General features: G+C 51.0%; 6 protein-coding genes across 6 annotated transcripts; 3 read left to right on the top strand and 3 right to left on the bottom strand.

The window, feature by feature from the left end:
• Nucleotides 1-66: 66 nt before the first annotated feature.
• Nucleotides 67-7,056, bottom strand: GT037_000943 (uncharacterized protein; the record flags this gene model as incomplete). Its single annotated transcript, XM_038925990.1, has 12 exons — nucleotides 67-252; nucleotides 305-945; nucleotides 1,046-1,313; nucleotides 1,485-1,497; nucleotides 1,854-2,432; nucleotides 2,480-2,576; nucleotides 3,458-3,546; nucleotides 3,596-5,052; nucleotides 5,106-5,266; nucleotides 5,415-5,652; nucleotides 6,029-6,775; nucleotides 6,934-7,056. 12 exons carry the CDS (start codon nucleotides 7,054-7,056, stop codon nucleotides 67-69), a joined length of 4,599 nt encoding a protein of 1,532 aa, XP_038791846.1.
• Nucleotides 7,057-7,764: 708 nt separating this feature from the next.
• On the top strand, nucleotides 7,765-9,072 carry GT037_000944 (uncharacterized protein; the record flags this gene model as incomplete). Its single annotated transcript, XM_038925991.1, has 1 exon — nucleotides 7,765-9,072. The coding sequence occupies one exon, from the start codon at nucleotides 7,765-7,767 to the stop codon at nucleotides 9,070-9,072; it is 1,308 nt and encodes a 435-aa protein (XP_038791847.1).
• Nucleotides 9,073-9,639: 567 nt separating this feature from the next.
• Nucleotides 9,640-11,482, top strand: GT037_000945 (seven-hairpin glycosidase; the record flags this gene model as incomplete). The annotated part of the gene is made up of 2 exons (XM_038925992.1): nucleotides 9,640-11,301; nucleotides 11,351-11,482. 2 exons carry the CDS (start codon nucleotides 9,640-9,642, stop codon nucleotides 11,480-11,482), a joined length of 1,794 nt encoding a protein of 597 aa, XP_038791848.1.
• Nucleotides 11,483-11,657: 175 nt separating this feature from the next.
• GT037_000946 (uncharacterized protein) lies at nucleotides 11,658-11,960 on the bottom strand (the record flags this gene model as incomplete). Its single annotated transcript, XM_038925993.1, has 2 exons — nucleotides 11,658-11,821; nucleotides 11,891-11,960. The coding sequence occupies 2 exons, from the start codon at nucleotides 11,958-11,960 to the stop codon at nucleotides 11,658-11,660; spliced, it is 234 nt and encodes a 77-aa protein (XP_038791849.1).
• Nucleotides 11,961-12,473: 513 nt separating this feature from the next.
• GT037_000947 (nucleoporin pom152) lies at nucleotides 12,474-16,312 on the bottom strand (the record flags this gene model as incomplete). Its single annotated transcript, XM_038925994.1, has 2 exons — nucleotides 12,474-13,591; nucleotides 13,642-16,312. The coding sequence occupies 2 exons, from the start codon at nucleotides 16,310-16,312 to the stop codon at nucleotides 12,474-12,476; spliced, it is 3,789 nt and encodes a 1,262-aa protein (XP_038791850.1).
• A 484-nt stretch (nucleotides 16,313-16,796) lies between these two features.
• GT037_000948 (ubiquitin carboxyl-terminal hydrolase 2) lies at nucleotides 16,797-18,413 on the top strand (the record flags this gene model as incomplete). The annotated part of the gene is made up of 1 exon (XM_038925995.1): nucleotides 16,797-18,413. The coding sequence occupies one exon, from the start codon at nucleotides 16,797-16,799 to the stop codon at nucleotides 18,411-18,413; it is 1,617 nt and encodes a 538-aa protein (XP_038791851.1).
• Between the last annotated feature and the right edge of the window lie 129 nt (nucleotides 18,414-18,542).

Genomic DNA, 18,542 nt, shown 5'->3' on the forward strand with positions numbered 1-18,542 from the left:
TTCGATTTCAGGAACTCACACGTATGTCCAATGGTCTGTGTAATCCTAAGGAATGCATAAGTGTTGCTACAGCTTAGACAGCAGAGCGGCCATATAACCTCCGCCTGCTTTGGCGCAATCTCTTGGGAACGTGCCTATCTTGCGAACGCTTAGACGAAGCTCGCGCATAGTCTTATATGTGATAATCCTGGTCTTTGGGTTGCGCATGTGGTCAATGACACTGTAGAGGTTGACCTTGAGGGGACGAAGCGTCTTTTATCGTCAGCAGCCTATATCGGTAGTAATTGCAAGTTGGGATGCTTACCTTCCTGGCTTGCGTAACAGTACATGGGATGTGCTCAATACCCATCTCTCGACATAAGTACTGATAACACTTTAATTTACCGACATCGTTTGAACTCCAGTAGAACTCGACTTCAGTGCGAAGCAACCTGATCAGATTCTGACGTTTGGTTCGTTGATCCCAACCTTTGATGCGAGCCAGACGTTCGAATTCCTCCTTGAAGGGAGCATTTGGGTGGTGCACGAAGTCGGTGAACTCATTCCATACCGGGTTTTCCCCACCTGAAGTGTTCGAACTGGCATCACCGTCGTCTGTAGCTGTATCCGTGGAGATACTCTGGTCGTAGTTGAGAATTTCAACGCCACCAGGAAGCTCATCTAGAGACTTGACTGTGTTGAGAGATAAAACGGTGCACTGTGAGTCCGCGATTGATTGAGACAATGAGCCAACGGAAATTCGAAGATATCCGCCGTCGCCGGACCGATCACTGCATAGCGACCTTACACTACCAAAAGAGTTTGCCCTCGAAGTGCGAGAAATGACTGAGAAAGATGACGCATCCGAATTGACAGAGAGCTTTCGCATGTGATTGGTGAGATTGGGGGTATCAGTCTGACTGGCCAGATCCGCATCTACAGTCGGACCCGTTGTTGTTGGTCTGTCTTGACATATGCATTAGTAAATTCTCTCGCTTGACACCCTTACTCTTCGATTTCACCTTGCATCACGAACATGGTGTCGAGCGAAGTGGGCTGCACTTACTGTGAACTCCCCACGAGTATGTCTCGCTGAAACACTTTTCCCAATGACAGCACCAATCCGGACCTCCACCTATCCATCCTTTCGCTTTTCCCAAGCGCGCGAACTCGGCTTTGGGTGAGTTGTTGAGATCCACGACATGACCAATATCGTTGGCCCATACTTGTAGAAGAGCTCTCTGTGTCTCGGAAGTCATCGTGACAGTAGCAGCAGTAACATAGACTGACTCAGGAAGATTGTTAGGTTCTGGTGTCGCGATATTTCCAAAGCGCTATTGTCAGTGTGGTGAAGACTTTTTGACGAAAGCGAGTGAGACACGCGGAAGGTTAGAGTTATGGGGAACGCGTAAAGTAGTTGAAAAGCCGTTGTGTGGGTAAGTGAGGGGCCGCGTTTGAACTCTACCTAGGTTCCAAACCAACAAAGCGCGCTCACACGTGGTTACGAATGCAGAGTGCCTATTATGGTTAGCGCTTAGAGCTGGAGTACGGTAAGTACCTAGATACACCAGGGTATTTACGCCAAGTGAGGGGGTCTGTACATCATCGAACGGTGAAAGAGACATGAGTAATTTAGCATAAAGAGGAAAGACTGGTGTACTCATCGCTCGAACTAAAGCATTATATCGCTTGAGTTTGATAACTTTCAAAGTGTCTAGCTCGCTCAAAAGATCAACAGATACTTCTATGCCGCGACACATCCGAGCCACCCTAGCCACTCTTATTGCATACATTTCCCCTAGGAGTGCAATCCAGACGATCTGATTCTGAAACAAACACTACTCGTAGCATTCGAGGTCGACCCTTAGACGGACTTCTTCGGCAGTGTCTTCCTCGGTTGTTTGGCCTTCTGCGTGTTTGTATGCTTGCGTTTCTTGTTGTCAACTGTTGTACTCCCGCTGCCTTGACGTGAGACTCCTAGCGATATAATAGAGTCAGAAACTTCCTGAGCCTTTCGTCGGCTTGTAGCTGCGCGGGTACGTCCAAGACTGTCAACAAGTGCAGTAGGCTTCTCAGGAATGACTCTGGAAGTTGGAAACTCAGCGGAAGCATCGCTGACGTCTGCGTTGCCGTAGGCGAAATCGTCTAGAGTATCCTCTGCGATGCTATCTTCTACCTCGCTCTCGGGTTCTACTTTGCCATCGTAGTCATCTTCCTCCTCAAGCTCGTCGTTTTCCTTCCAGTCTTCGTAGATCTCGAAAGCAGGGTCAGCATATCGTTTGGTCGCTGCCTCAAGTTCTGCCTCTTCGCGAGCGCGGTCGAGCGTGATCTTCAGTAGTTTGATGGGGAACCCCTTTGGCTGCCGCAGCTGTAGCTCGTTTTTACGGTAGCGAGCTTTCGGAGTACCGTAGTTCCAATTGGTATTTCTAAGGATGGGCATCGTGAGCTTGCTACTAGAATATGAGCTTGGTGTTAAGACAGTATGCTGAAATGTGCCTACTTGTTCGCTGATCCACCAGAAAGTGCAGCAGGATCTGAAAGCGCTGCGCCTGAATCCACACGGGGCTCCTCGCGCGTCTTCTCTGTCACTGCTTTACCTGGAACCATAGTATTATGTACAATCCCTGGTTGATTTTAACCACGCCGATGCGTTCGCAAGTGCCGTGAAAAGGTCGTGAAAAGGATATAAGCAGTAAGATGGTGAGTAAGGATCGAGAATAGAACTGCCAAGCGAGCCGATACACAAGGAGAGTCTCGACTGGTTATCGCGTACGATTTTGCAGCAAACAAGACAGGTCAATACGACGTGTCCCAAGCAGAGCGTCGTGATGAAGGTGAATGTGAATGCGAACGTGGGATCGACGCTCTCGTCCGGTATATTAGTCTGTCTTCGAGCTGAGTAAATGAGGGTGAAGTGAAAGGGAAGGCGTATGAAGTCTAGTCCTTCCTGTCAATACTGCCTGAGCCTGTCGTTGATATACGCATAACATGGTGATCAGGAAAGAACACTCAAGGGTTGCTGATAGGCGTTCCTTTCATACATCACCAGGATCCTAGCTTCCAACTATGAAGCTTGTGCTAGCTTTTAGTACATACCTAGGTGACTGTTTCGAGGCTCTGTCTACTCGTGGAAGCTTGGGTGTATTTCGATAGCTGAGCGCGACATACGAGGTACACGAATCACTTTCCAATTCGGCAGCGCCCTTCGGACTTCTAGCTTCGTGTTGAAAGGTTGTCAAAGGCCATGGCAAGAAATCGCATCATCCATGATCAGCAACGATACACACAAGCATGTTTTGTGGGCTTGAGTTCAGGTAGGGACGAAGACAGTAAAGCATCGCTGTTCAGGTTTGCCATTAAAGTTATCACTTTCCAATAAGGTCCGCGTATCTTTTTCCTTTGTGCTGTGGTTGAACCATCGTGTGTGAAGAAAAGGGAAGCCTGATGCAGCTCAAGCAAAGGCTCACTCATATTACACTTGTGAAGAAGACGCATCTATCGTCCAGCTGAATCGAACATTGACAAGCTTGTAGTGAGCTTGCCGCACTACGGGAGTTACACGCTGGGCTACGACACCATCAGCGTACGTACCGTAGGCTCCCGGCACTTGGCTGACCGCGGTCCAGCCGTGTACGAAGATACTCCACAGTCTATGCGGTCATTTTCTACTGTACAGTCATCCCCATGCGTTGTTCCATGCAATGTCGTCGGTATGTCGAGCTCGCGCGAGTTCCTTGGGACGGTAGCTACATAGTCCAGATTGCGTGAGGGAGCTGATGGCGAGAGAGTGACAGAACCTTCCTCTAGATCGTCTGTAGTAGTTCTGGTATGGTTGTTGTCCACGACAGGTGAGGCAGTACTGGAGAGCTCCGGCGTTGGTGGCGCGAACTGTAAGTGCACAGATGTAGCTGTTTGCCTAAGGGAACACGCCTCAGACTCCAACCCACCCGTCCTGCCATAAGCTTCCATTTGCGCAGTGATCTTTTTCAGCTTTCGAATATCGCTTTTATATCCTTTGATGTCAAGCTTGAAGAGAATGATCTCCCGGATATAGAAGTCGATTTCATTTCGCATACTTTCCACCTGCACGTCCGGAGTGTCAGTAAGAGTCTTTTCCTTCTTCTTAGACTGCTCTCTTCTCAGGCGCTCGTGGAGTCTGTCCATCCACCTATCGATATCTTCCCGTCTGGCAAGCGATGTGAGTTCAGGCAACGAGTCATCCTCCGTGGCCATGTGAAGCTTCATTGCCGCATGTCGCCTTATTTCTGCTTGCAACAAGAGTTTGTGATGCTCTAACTGCCTCTCCACAGCGCGAAGATCCCTATCCTTCTCTTCAATCAATGATTCGCGGTTCAAGACTGCATCTCGAAGTTGTTCCATGTAAGTATCTATTCGGCGTGCTTCTTGTGATTGATTCTGTATTCCCGAATGAATAGCGACTTTGTTGTGATCCCGTTCAAGCCGGATGTGTGTTTGCCGCAGTTGCTGTCGCTCTTTCTCCAATTCCGCAATGTAGAGATCCTTCTCTCTAACTTGATCTTGCAGGCGCTCCATGTGCGCCACAAATGCAGCTAACGCTGAATTTTCTTGAGAGTCGAGTTCCGAACTGACAATTGAAGTGCCGGGGAAGACTGTGTTTGTGTTCATAGAAGCACCAAATGTTGCTTGGTGTGCGCTTGATGGTAGGTGGGACTTGGGAGGAGAAAAGTCGAAAGGTGATTTATCGCTTCTCAAATTCGAAAGCTGTTCTTCCGTGTCTAGTCGCTTTGTATTCGCAATCTCAAGACGGTTCTCAAGGTGATCTATGGTATTCTGTAGAGCTTGCGTAGTTTTTGCAAGCTTGTCGGCATGCGTTGCCTTATCTTCAAACTCGGCACATTTCATCTCAGTCATCCCAAGTATGTTACGAAGTTCCCTTTCGCTTTTCTTTGATTCGTTCAACTTCGCCATCAGAGATTCGATTTGCTGTTGAAGAGCAACATTGTTCTGTTTGTATTGGTTGAGCTCGGGAAGTAGATTTCGGGTTGTCGTTTCGGGTCTGCGGGTGCTGCTTAGCTTCCGCTTTAGATTCTCCTAGTATCCTAAATCAGTCATACGTCTCACATGCAACATGCGTATATCCCTACCATCTCAAGGCTGGTTTCCAAGCGTTGGGGCGATTGCTCTTTATTCTCAGGTTCGATCGGACTGGCAGATACGGTGTCCACTATAACTTGTGCGGTATCTCGAGTTGGCGTGTGCGGTGTTCCTATGGTGTCCAGGCCAGTCAGGGCATTGTTACTTGACGCTGGGTACACTTAGCAAACTAAAGTGGTGGTTGATGCCACAAGCGCGCAGCACAAATAACCCCTGTTGATCGATCCAACGCAATTGGAAGTAGCGTCTTCAAAAGACGAGAGATCGCAATGGTAGACTTGACGGGAGTTGGTGCTTACCGTGATGCAGGCCGTGCTTGCTAACCTGCTCTTCGAGTATTCGAACGTAATTCTTCAAAGACGCAACTTCTGCCGAGTGTGATTCTACAAGGCTTGCAACGCGTGACTCGCACGACGATCTCAAACTGGTAGACTGGGATTGGAAGATCGAGATTGTTTGACCTTGTGTAGCAATGGTCGCCTTGAGTTCTTCGATATGCCTGCTGCGTGTTACTGAGGGGTTGGACGCAGAAAATGCCTATGTATAGTCAGCATTTGGGTATGATATACACTGGGCGCTTGAAAGGCCCGATATCGACTATTGCAAGGCAGAACAAACTGCATGGTGGACGTAATGATCAGAATTTGTGCAACTGCCGCCCGCGCGACATCGGGAATATGAAACATGTCACCGCCGCTATTCGTCTTACAGGCTTCCAATCCGGGGATACAACAAGACATTACCAGCGAAAGGTCTGATGCCATGACTGCATGGCAAAGCAGTACATCTAACTCAGGCATATGTCGTCGCATTAGGGTTGGAGATGGGATATAAAGAATTTCTGAAACTGTTTCGTTATGCGGTGTTGTTTGTCCAGTAAACACACGTCTATCGAGAAACAAACAGCACTCACTTCATTTTGACGGTATCGGCGGTTTCCAGCATCCCGGTCACCCACTCTCTTCCCCTGGCCAAGCCACATCTGACTGGGACTTTGCATGCCACCTTTGTTCATCGAGGCTTTTCCGTGCGTGGATGAAAGAGAAGTAATCAGATCCGGTCTCGAACGTCTCCGCTTTCTGGCTTTACTCGAGGATGTGCCGTCGGCCTCCGTTGATAGATCAACTTGGGTGGCTTTGGCGGACTGAAGTTCATCACCGCTGGGAATGGTCTTTATTATGCTGTATCGCGAGCTTAGTTCTGGAACGGACCGGGTATGGTTCAATTGCGCCGGAACCAAGTCCAACGCGTCCAAAGAGACACTCTCGTGACTCAAGTGCTTATCGGGCGGGTGACTCTCCCTCCTAAGGATCTGGGTTGTCGGTCGTGCAGATATGGGAGTTGAAGATGATGGAAATCCTTGGTTTTCTAACAAAAGAGAGCCAGGTAGCTCGGCAGGTAACTCTGCAATTGAAGGGACCGAGGCAGAACGCGGCCGACAGGGAAGGGGTTTTTGCAGTAAAGATGTGGACCTCGAGCATGGACTGGTGCTAGGTACTGGCGAGCGCAACATATCGTTGGAGGAAGAATGTAGGATGGTCGCAGCACCAACAACGGCTGCGTTATACTGGGATGTGACAGGACTGCAGACGTTTTGCTTGTCGTCCGATGGAAGGATGGCAAGGTTCGCTGGCCGCCGCTTTTCGACTCTCAGAGTGGTCTAAGAGAGATGGTCAGTGACTGGTCAAGCTCCATAAGACAGGCGCAGACGTCGGATTGTATGCAGCGGCAGATTGCGGTCTACATGTTGCCTTGTTTTGCATGAGACGTCGTCGTGTTTGCCAGTACACTGTCTTCTTTTCCTGGACATCATCCTACCTTGGTTTCATAGTCATTGGGCTCAGGCTCAACTGATTCAATCGCCAGCAGCCCTCCTGTGCGATAGTATGGCTCTGAACTAGACTGGCGTTTCGACCAGGACAGAATGCGCTTGGTCGGCATCGCGCGATGTTTACGCACCCCGCGCTCAGTAGTAGTAATTCAACGTAGACATGAAGATGAGATGAAAGCTCGACGCGCTCGGGCTGCGGTATGGTGCGAGAAGAGAGGTCAGACGAAGACGCGGTGGCTAGAAGGTTTGCAGCCACTTTAACGGTGGTTTGACTATGTTTGCAAGGCGTCCACGTTGGGTTCATATCGCCCGCTGTCATGTTTCGGGGCTGCAAACCACGCCGTACCTAGCTGGATCCAGGTGAAGACACTGCTGACAGGGGCCAAATGGCCCGACTGGTGCAAGAGACAAACGAGTGCTCCTTGCATGTCGTGTAGGCGCCTTGGAGTCGCATAGTGGCGCCGTCTTGTACGTGCAGCGAATAGACGAGATGAGGACGAGGCGCGATAGCGCGACGCCGTGACGAAAGTGCAGGAAGCTTGGGCCTCTCTCTTGTCTGGGGAAGTCGCGACCGAACGTCTCCAATCCTTAGCCGACTGTTGCGTACTAGTTGCAATCCTTTCTGCTCTTTTGTGCAAGCCCACTGCTAATTACGGTGTAATGGTCTAGCCGGCTACCACCGCAGTGCAGGCGACTTGGCACAGCCCCCAGGAAGCCCGTTCACTGAATCCGCTCTGCACTAAGGAAAAAGTTGGGATCGTCATTGCGCCCCCAACCACGACACTGCGCCCCCACGGTTCTCACCATTCGGCCCCAATATGGCGAGAGACCTGTCGCCGTACAGTGCGCGACGACTGCTTACGCAACAATTAGTCCAAGGAAAGACTGCCTCGCCCCCAGCAGTCTCAGGCGGGAACGCAAGTCCGAGCAGCTTCTCGAAACATGGGTCAGAACGCGTCGGGAAAGAGCCTTCGATAGCATCTGGTCGCCCATGGCGGAGTAGGTCGAGGGAGAGGAAGCCCAGGCACCTATCCAAAGACGACGAACCAAGGGAAGCGGCCACCGAGCCCAGCGCTGTTCGCAAGCGGGAACAATCCCCAGAACCATACAGGAAGCCGCGAGATTCGTCCAGAGAGAGGAGACGCGACGGTTCGAGAGAGCGGAGGAAGAATCGCTCCAAGGACAGGCGACGCGACAGGTCACGAGACAAAATACGAGACAGATCAGGCGACAGAAAGAAAGATCGTTCCAAGGACAGGCGGCGCGACCGCTCACACGACAAGGACAGGGATGGAGACAGGCACAGGAAGCGCGATCGCTCCAAGGACAGACACAGCCGGCGAGATCGCTCGCGCTCCAGAGACCGACGACGAAGAGACAGGTCCAAACAAGGCCGACGTTCACGCTCGCCTATACCATATCGTTCCCGCAAACCGCGTACTCGCTCGCCCTCCGCATCTACATCCCCTCCGCCCAAACGTCGCCGACGTACACGCTCCCCATCGCCTTCGCGCTCATCTTCTCCACGCAAGCCCGCCAAGAAAGCGCTACCGTCGCAAGAAATCTCCTTCCGCGGGCTGGACGACTCCGCCCAACCACCCTCGAAATATGGCGGCGCACCACCTGACAAGGAGAAACCAAACTTCAAGCCTACTGGCGCGCTAGCCAAAGCTGCCAACCGCGTAGAAGGCACCAAGATCTCCCTCAAGTACCACGAGCCACCCGAGGCGCGAAAACCACCCGCTTCGCAACCCTGGCGCATCTTCGTATTCAAGGGCGATGATGTGGTAGATACCATTGAAATCTGGCAGAAGAGTTGCTGGCTACTGGGACGATCACATGAAGTCGTCGACTACGTCCTTGAGCACCCCAGCTCGAGTGGACAACATGCAGCCATCCAGTTCCGGTACATACAGAAGACGATCGAAGACGAGTTTGGCGTGAAGAGCCAACGAGGAAAGGTCAAGCCCTACATTATCGATCTGGAAAGCAGTAATGGCACGGAGCTGAACGGCGAGGATCTCGAAGCGAGTCGCTACTTTGAGCTCAGAGACAAAGACATAATCAAATTTGGAGGGAGCGAGAGGGAGTATGTGGTCATGCTGCCACAAGCAGATGCTAAGTAGGAAAGGACAACGAAGATGGCGAATGCGGCGAACGCTAACATTACTGTGATGACACATGGTCATGTTCCATAGCAGTCTCTGACTGGAAGAGAGGTAAATACCAAAGATAAATTACGTAACAACCGTCACACTGATCCTATTGTTACTAATTTTACCATGGAGAGTGTATCCTGCAGACATGCTGGCATTGCTATATATGATTCCTTCGAATTGATAAGTAGAGGCCCAGCTACATCGAGTACCGAGTTGTGGGTGGCTATGATTGAGCTTCCACAGGGCTTACTTGGAGGAGTCTCCGTGCCCTGGTCTCACCATCTCGGGACCACTATATCAGAGTTTGCTACTCGACTTGTCTTGATGATGCAATAGTGAATGTTCAGACGTTGAATAGCAGCGTGCAATCAGGTTCAGGGTCCAGTGTACGACAAGGATGCCGCCCCTGCCGACTTGGCAGGAACAGCCGTCATCAGGCTCCCCACAGTTCGTGTAAGGCGGAGACACCATGTTGCGCGTCCAGCTGCTTCGTTTCTTTTAACCCCCTTTTGTACTTAATTTTTGTAATACACCATGGCGCTTTTGCGACGCTATGGGCTCTACACAGTCCTCGCCGTGGGCTTCATCTACATGCTCTGGTCGCTCAGCTTCCCATACGAGCAACCTGGCGACGCGCCCATAAACGGCAACCCACACCAGCAGAGCCAGCAACCACAGAGAAATCAAAAATACAAATCCTTTAATTGGGCAAAGGTGCCCTTTAAGAATCGCATCGAGAACCCCACATCGCTACCGACCGGCGAACCGAAAGCCCTACCGCCGATACAGTTCAGCTTTGGTCAGGAGGATGCTACGGCCAAGAACATCCGTGAGACAAGGAAGGAAGAAGTCAGGAAACAATTTCTGAAATGCTGGAAGAATTACAGAAGCTTTGCATGGATGCATGACGAGATACGACCCATAAGTGGGGAAGTAGCCGACCACTTTGGAGGATGGGCAGCCACGCTCATCGACGCGCTCGATACGCTGTACATAATGGGCTTTGAGGAGGAGTTCTCTTCCGCTATCAAGGACATCGAACGGATCGACTTCGGATACACCGACTTGGATAGAGTCAACGTGTTTGAGACCAATATCCGACATCTGGGTGGCTTGCTGTCAGCTTTTGAGCTAAGCGGGGACCAGAGGTTATTAAACAAGGCGAAGGAGGCGGGCGAAATGTTATACCATGCGTTTGACACACCCAACCACATGCCCATCACACGATGGCAGTTCCGTGCCGCGGGCGAAGGCAAACCACAGGTCGCGGATGAGCAGGTCCTACTCGCGGAAATCGGAAGTCTGACTATGGAGTTCACGCGTCTTTCGCAGTTGACCGCCGACCCGAAATGGTATGATGCGGTCAACAGGGTGACGAGGGTTCTTGAAGAACAGCAAGACAAGACAAAACTACCGGGCATGTGGCCGATCGTTATCAACGCTCGAAAAGCAGAGTTTACCGGCGATAGTGGGTTCACCCTAGGAAGTATGGCTGACTCAACGTATGAGTATTTTGGCAAGCAGTATGCCTTGCTCGGTGGCCAAGATCCCATCTACCGCAAGATGTATGAGAGAGCTATGGACACTGCATCTAAACACGTCTTATTCCGACCATCCACTCCTGAAAATTCCGATATGCTCATGTCAGGATTCGTCCGCGCCGAAGGTCCCCATCCATACCTGGACCCGGAAATGCAGCATCTGGCTTGCTACACAGGTGGTATGTTCGCTCTCGGTGGGAAGTTGTTCCAGAATAACGAACATGTCACGATTGGTCGTAAGTTGGCAGACACGTGCGTATGGGCGTATATAGCATCCCCATCAGGTATCATGCCCGAAGTATCGCATCTTCTCAAATGCGCAAACACGACGACCTGCGTATGGGATGAGAAAGAATGGTTGGAGGGCATCGCTTCCCGAACGTCTGAGAATGCAGAGGAGAAGGATCCGATAAAGAACATTGCAAACCTTCGCCTGCCAAGCGGCTTCACCAGTATCGATGACAGGAGGTACATTCTCAGACCAGAGGCTATTGAGAGTGTGTTTGTTATGTACCGTATCACAGGAGAGCAGCAATGGCAGGCCGCCGCATGGGATATGTGGACGGCTATTCAGCGCTCTACCGACACCGACATTGGTAACTCAGCGTTAGTAGACGTATCGGCCGACTCCCCACCGAGGGCGGATAGCATGGAGGTAAGTCATCTCGTCAAACAAAATCGTGCATACACCAACACACAAACAGAGCTTTTGGATGGCGGAAACGCTAAAATATTTCTACCTAACGTTCAGCGAGCCGAATGTCATCAGCCTGGACGACTGGGTGTTCAATACCGAAGCCCATCCATTCAAGATCCCGAAACCCAAGGCAGCGTAATACCCGGCTGAGAATACAGACGATGCACACTGTAACACGTTTCTTTCGGCATCTATTGGAGGATATAAATCCATAATCTGTCCGACCATCTTCATAAATCCATTAACAAGCTGAGCTCTTGCTCGCCTCTCGCTTCCTTCTTATATCATACACCATTATTCGTCGTTCAATCGATTTAGTGTGTACCGTAGTTTGGCCCACCGATGCCCTTCTCACCAGGCTTGTTGGCGCTGGGGTCAACGCCGACATTCGAGTTTCCGCTGTCTGAGGCTACAGGGGCCTCGCCAGGCGCGTTGCCCTCTTTCGCAGCGGGTGCGTTGGATGCACCGAGACCCTTGCCTGTCATAACTGTTAGTATACCATTTCATGGAGAAAGCAACATGATGTAATGAGCAATTGGGAACGCACTCTCAGCCTCTTGCTTGTTGAATTTGTCCGAAGCAGCGTTGCTCTGGCCGGGTGTCTTGGAGTGAGGCATATTGGCTATTCGGTTTTTGGTTGTGTGTATTTGGGAGTGGATGTGAGGTTTGTTCTGAGGTAAGGTGTAATAAGAGTGACTTTTATTTCAATCAGAGGACATGTGAATTTCCTTTCTTTTTGTTTTGAAGACTTCTCTTAGCTTAATTTCGTGGTTGTGATGTCACTTTGTTCATGATATCATCAATGTGGTGTTAGGATGGGAAAGGGTCCACCCTAGTGCTAGATGCAGGTACGAGATCGCGATTGCGCTACGGATCGATCCCGTGTCAGAATCTACTCATGAGATATGTCAAGTATATACCTTGTAATTCGGTGGGTAAAGTGGATATATCAGACTTTCGACAATAAATGCTCATCGCTATCTCTCACATGCTACCAAAACCCAGCCATAGCCAAAAAGACCTTCCAAACATCCAAAATCTCATGCAAGCCTCAGAAAACGTCAAAGAGGAAACGCTAAACGCCAGTCCATGCACATCAAGACAACTCCTTGCCTCCCTCCTCTTCACTTTCAGTACGTCAACATCTTCTGCCCACCTTTACCATCGTGGCCCTCGCCAGGCTTCGCAAAGCTACACCACCTATCCTTGATGGACACAACTTCATATGTACCCTCCTCCTGAACAGGAATGCTCATAGTCATCTCATGACTGATTTCGGTCTTGATCTCCAACACCTTGCTCTTGCGACCCTTGTTTGCGTTCGTGCTTCGGGTGTAGGTAAACTCAAAAGGCGGTGTACCCCAGAACTGGAACTCTAGATCCGTACCACCACCCTCGTGGATGTCAATCTCGTGGACTTGGCCTCCGGAGAGACGAACGGAGGGGATTGGATGTATGGTTTTGGTTAAGTCGAGCGCTGCGAGACACTCGGAAGCGGAGTCGCGTAGACCGGTTATGGTAAACGTTCCTGGAAGTTCGGCGAGACGGCGGAACGTGGTGCCTGGGTTGGAGGCCTTGCGCTCCTGCTTCTCAAAAGTGTAGTACACTGTGAAAGGACTCTGGCCGCTGAGAGCGAAAGATAGACGCTCGCCAACACAGAAGTCCTGTCGGTCTTCGAGAGGTGTGGCAGTGGGCGCGTCATGAACGCTGATCTGGACACGAGGACCACCGGGCGGGGGCCGGAGGGTACATCCACGCGAGTCGCGAACTTTGCGGATGGATATGGACGAATGACCGAGGTGCATCTTGCGGTGCTCGATCTTGAGATCATACTTGTTCGTAGGTATGTTCTTGTGCACGCTGATCTCCGGCTTAGGGGTACCTTGATGCTTGATCTCCACTTCCAGATAGAATGGCGCAACGCCTTCTAGAGTGATGGGAATGACTTCTTCACCCTCTGATTCTCGAGAACAGTAGCTGTATGTCTTTCCAGGTTTGTCGAAGCGAGCACCAGGGCGCGAGTAAACTTGCTGCTGGATCGTAACAGGCGAGAAGTGCTTCTTCGAGTGATCATACCTGGCATCTGCGAGTTTGAGGAAGGTGTACTCGTAGGTACCAGCCTTTGAGGTTTCCGATCGAATCGATGCAAGACCACCAACGGTGTGTAGATCCTTCTCGCTGACGGAAGCTGTTTTTCCTTTCTTGTCCTTGTACTCCTGTCGGTAGGAAATGTCAAAAGGAGCGTTTCCTACGAGATGATTAGTATTAACAACATGTGGAAGAGCTAGGATAAATTACCAGTCAGGGAAACATCAAACGAATCTTCATCGCCCTCGCATACGGCGTCTTTAATGTACTTGCTGCCTTCCAACATTGCAGTACTCTCAGGAACACTGAGCGAAGGACGTGCCACCCAGGATACATCAAATTGGTCGGCCTTCTCATCGACCAAACCAGGACAAACAGAATCCTTGACGGAGAGCAGCTGATATGTACCGTCTGTCTTGACGTCGAGCCACGAGTTGGGATTCTGGAAACTGTCCTTCTTGATCTCCTTGGTCTTTAAGTTTTCGTACTCTAGCAGCCAAGGACCGCTTCCAGTAAAGCGGAGGGGTAACCCGACTTGTCGGCTCTCCAGAGCCAGTACAGATTGCTTGCCTTCAATGTGCCCGAAGTACGCTTTGGGTCGTTCGTGACGTACGTTGACTCTAGCTTCCTCCTTGAGGACTTCTTTGCATTTGGACTTGTCGGTAACGCCCGTCAAAGCTACGACGTACTCGCCGCCGCTGCTGAGCTTGTCTGTTCGTATAACGTAATGCGCGTTCTCAGTTTCGATGGCACGCTTCGTACGCTTGCCGTTGTGAACAATCTCGTATTCTAGCTTCCAAGGTGCCTCACCAACGAAGCCAACGTCGAACTCTACCACGTCATCTATGCAGGCTTGCTTGGGTCTGCTACTCTCAATAAAGTGTGCTTGTGCGGAAGGCTTGACGTCTTGTTGAAGTTTGATGTTGTTCAGGGACCGCTCTTTGTAAACAGAGTCGCTAATCGTCTTGAAGGTATATTCGTAATGACCGGCATCTTGTGGGGTGAGATCAATTGTACTGCGGAGACTTGCAATCTGAATCGGTGGCTTCCTGATTTCTCGGCCATTGTCTTTCTTCTCAGAGTAGGTGACCAGGAACGGCGGGCTACCGACAAAATCGAGGCCGACGCGAAGACCAATAGGGTTACCAGCGCATTTGTCAATAATGTCCTCGCTGTCTAAGGTCAGATCCGGCTCGGGTGGGTTCTGCAGCAGGCACGAAGTAGGTTCAAAAACTTCGCCGTCGCAGAAGTCGGTCGACACAGACTTGATGGTGTAAAGACCTGCAACTTTGATGGTAGGCTGCTCGCCCTTTCGCATAACCTGCTTCTGCAGCACGGCATCTGGGCTATGGTATCCATCCGCGACGATGTTCTCTTGGGGTGTGAACAAGTACTCAACGGTGTGCGCACCGTCGATTGCGTTTTTGCCGGTGGAACCGTACTGGACTGGCAGGCGAGCGGCTTCACCTTTGGGTACTCGAAGAGGGTTTTGTGGACTGCAACCCCTGAGAAAAGCTGTAGGGCGCTCATGAACCTCGAACAGTTGACGGATGCCCGCAGCCTTGGGCCTTGGACGCTCGTCATCGTCGACGTTTACATAGCTTACGAAGTTTCCAAGTCCATCCTGCACCTCTTCAATCTCATACTCCCATGAGCCACTAGTCGTGAGCGATTCGTTCAGAGGCACTAGGACTTTGTGCGAGCGTGCCCATGATATGTCTTCACGCCCGTTCTTGACCAGTGCTTGCGATGTGTGTTTGGACAATGGTGAAATGGCATCGTCCGGCTGCAGGTTTTGGAATTGGGATCCGCCGCGAGGCTTTCCGTTCACTATAAGGCGGTATTTGACATTCATAGGCGGTGTGCCCTCGACTTCCAGCGCCACGTTGGATAGATCGCTACGGCAACGATCGTTGCCAGTTGGCTTCACGCGAGCTTGTGGGCAGGTAGCCACTACAACGTTGGTTGATCGCGGTCGCACCAGAAGCTTTGATTGATCTGTAACCTTCTTCAGCAGATATACACCTGGCTTCTTAATGGTATAGGCTAAAGTCAACGGATCATCAGGGTCTGTTGACTTCTGCGTCTTTCTAGCTCTCTTCAGCATGGTCTTTAGTTCGCTTTTCTTGACGATGATGGTTTCGTTGACGTTCGTATCGATATCGATGCGTAAAATCTCCATTTCGTGGGGTTCGGTCTGGTTGATCATGATGGGGATCTCCAGTTGGGTGACGGACGAGTTCAGACAGAACGACTGCCTGTCAGGGTTCAATACTGCGGATCCCTCGGGCAAGATGTTGACAATCTGCTTTCCCAGGATGAGAGAGGCGTTGTGGAGGATGGCGCCAGGCTTAACGCTGCGTTCGCTGATGGCCAGTTCACTATCCCACAAGAAGCCCACCAAGCCCATGAGCCATGCCTGTACCGGTATGCCGATTCGGAACATGAGCATGACATCTAAGCCCGCGTGTAGCACAAACAGGAGGAAGGCAGCGCCATTGCCCCATTCCAGCCAGGGAATCTCCAGAAGCGGCACGCCGAACATGAACAGCACGTCGAAGAAGCACCATTTCAGACACAGCCATAGCGACTCATCCTCCTCGACGGCCAAGGTGTAGAAGTCGTAGGTCCGGTATGCCCATAGGGCGACGTAGAGGGCGAAGACATAGAAGCGCTGTTGGGCAGGATCGAGGATGTCTGAGGGTATCAGGGGCCCTGAGCTTGATTGTGCGGGGGCCTTGGGCAGATCTGGTAGCGGCGATTTGATGTTGGGTCGCGGGGTGGTGCCATTTGGGCTCTGTAGGCCGGGAGAGCGGTTCGTGTTCTGCGGTGTTGATGGGAAGCCTCCCACGCCTCTCCGAACCTGCGGTGTGCCGTTCATCGCACCCAGAAGTCAAGACTTGGCTATATCGTGATCATGGGTTGAAGGATGTGACGGGAGTGACGACGTTCTCGGCCGGCGTCGATCGCGTGTGTTGCGCTGGAGGGTTTGTCGGTGGACGTGAAACCATCAAACAAACATTTACCTAGAGCCTACGCGACGAGCGCGACAAGGATGCGGGCTGCGGCATCGTCGGCCAATCAGAGCTCGATGACGCCGAGTTCATCACGTGCTAGCACCCCGACCTCGACCACCACACTGCCCTTTGCTTTCACCTCTGACTTACATTATTCCCAGCTCGCTTCCTACTACCTCTTCGAGCCACGCAATTGATCAAAGTACCGGTGCTTCGTCTGCAGGTCCTCCATTACAATGCCAGTCTGCTTTCCTTTCCTCCAACCGCCCAACGTCCACATACACACCTGAATTACCTTAACTCTGATTTACAACCCACGATAAATCCCCTCAACCCGAATCGCTCAGTATGACGAATGATGCCCCCTCCGATCTCAAGGCACGCTCTGAGATTAAAGATGGAACAGAACAACAACAAGCAATGCCAGGCAAAGACTCAGTAGACCAAGCTGCTGAAGTAGCCTCTTCAATCACAAAAAAGAGCAAAGACGGCCCTATCGCTGAGCCATATGATGGCTCAGAGTCCCCAAGCAAGAATTCCAAGGCATCCCCTTCCAACACCAAGAAGCGAGGCCTGTCCGAACCTGATACAGCTTCCGAGCCCATCAGTAAAAAGTCAAAAGACTCACCAACGCCACTGTCAGCCCAGAACGGCGCCGTAACAGCACCTGTATTTCCCAGTCCACCCGATATGCCTGCAACTGCTTTTGACAAAGCGACCTGGCAGGGATTCTGCGACATCGAAAGTGAACCCGCCTGTTTCTCTGTCATCCTGCGTGAGATGGGTGTTCGCGATGTTACTGTACGTGAAGTATTCAGTATGGATCCAGAATTCCTTCTTGACAACATTCCCCAACCCATCTACGGCTTCATCCTCCTTTTCCACTACCGTGAATTTGGCAACGACGGCCAGGCCACGGAGTGTCCCAAAGATGTCTGGTTTGCCAACCAATTGCCTGCTCAAAACAGCTGTGCGACACTTGCCATGATCAACATCCTAATGAACCAGAGCCGCGAGGTCGATATACGTATTGGAGAGCATCTGACGCAGTTCAAGGACTTCACACAGGACTTGTCACCATATCAGCGCGGCGAGGCCTTTGCGAGCTTCGATTTTGTAAAGAAGATTCACAATTCTTTTGCGAAGAAGATGGATATTCTCGAGGGGGACAAACATCTCAGCTATAAAGTCAAGCGCGCTCAGCGCATCAAGGCCCGATTGCTTTCTGAGAAGGCCAAACCTACCAAGAAAGGAAGCAAGTCGCGTCGCGCTGCTTCTGCCGATACTGTCGTCAGCAATGATAGTGCAGAGAGCGTTGAAGACAACGCACATCACTATATTGCTTTCGTACCTGTCGGAAACGAAGTCTGGAAACTGGATGGCCTGGATAAGCAGCCAACGTGTATGGGCTCTTTTGATCCCCAGCAGGGAGAGACGTGGTTGGAGTCAGTTTCTAACACAATTTCTGTCCTCATGGCAGCTGGAGATGACGACTACGGTGTTATTGCGCTGACACAGTCTCCTCTGCTTTCACTACGCAAGAACGCTAGTCTGACGATTAACACTCTGTCGCATGTCGACGCACGCCTCGACAACGTCTCTGCTGCTGCATCGCAAGACTGGAGAAACCTTGTTGACACAAATGAACAGCCGCCTGACCCTCACATGCTAGGCTTCGAGGAACATCTAGCCGATAGCCCTATTTCTCCTACTGTCAAAGCGACCATCGACAGCGAAGACTTGACTCAACTCCTCGCTCGCCGTACTTTATTACTAGCGAAAGCTAATCAACTAGCCGCGAACATCATGATGGAGATGCAAAACGAAGCAGAAGAAGATTTGAAGGCTACGCAACGGCGGTACGATTCTGGTCCAGTCATCAAGAAGTGGCTCGAAATGTTGGCAGAGAATGGTTTTCTGGAGGAAAATCTAGACCGCTTCATGCAAGGGAAAGGAAAGAAGTGAGAGAGTGAAGATGCGGCGATTACTTCGTGGCAATTATATTGGAGTTTTAGAAATGTTACATACTTGTCTTTCGCTTTTCAATTTAAGCTTGACAGGATTAGGCTGAGGATAAGGGTGTAGTGTACAATA

The sequence above is a fragment of the Alternaria burnsii genome (genome assembly GCF_013036055.1).
Source record: "Alternaria burnsii strain CBS107.38 chromosome Unknown 705, whole genome shotgun sequence".
Lineage (NCBI taxonomy): Eukaryota > Fungi > Ascomycota > Dothideomycetes > Pleosporales > Pleosporaceae > Alternaria > Alternaria burnsii.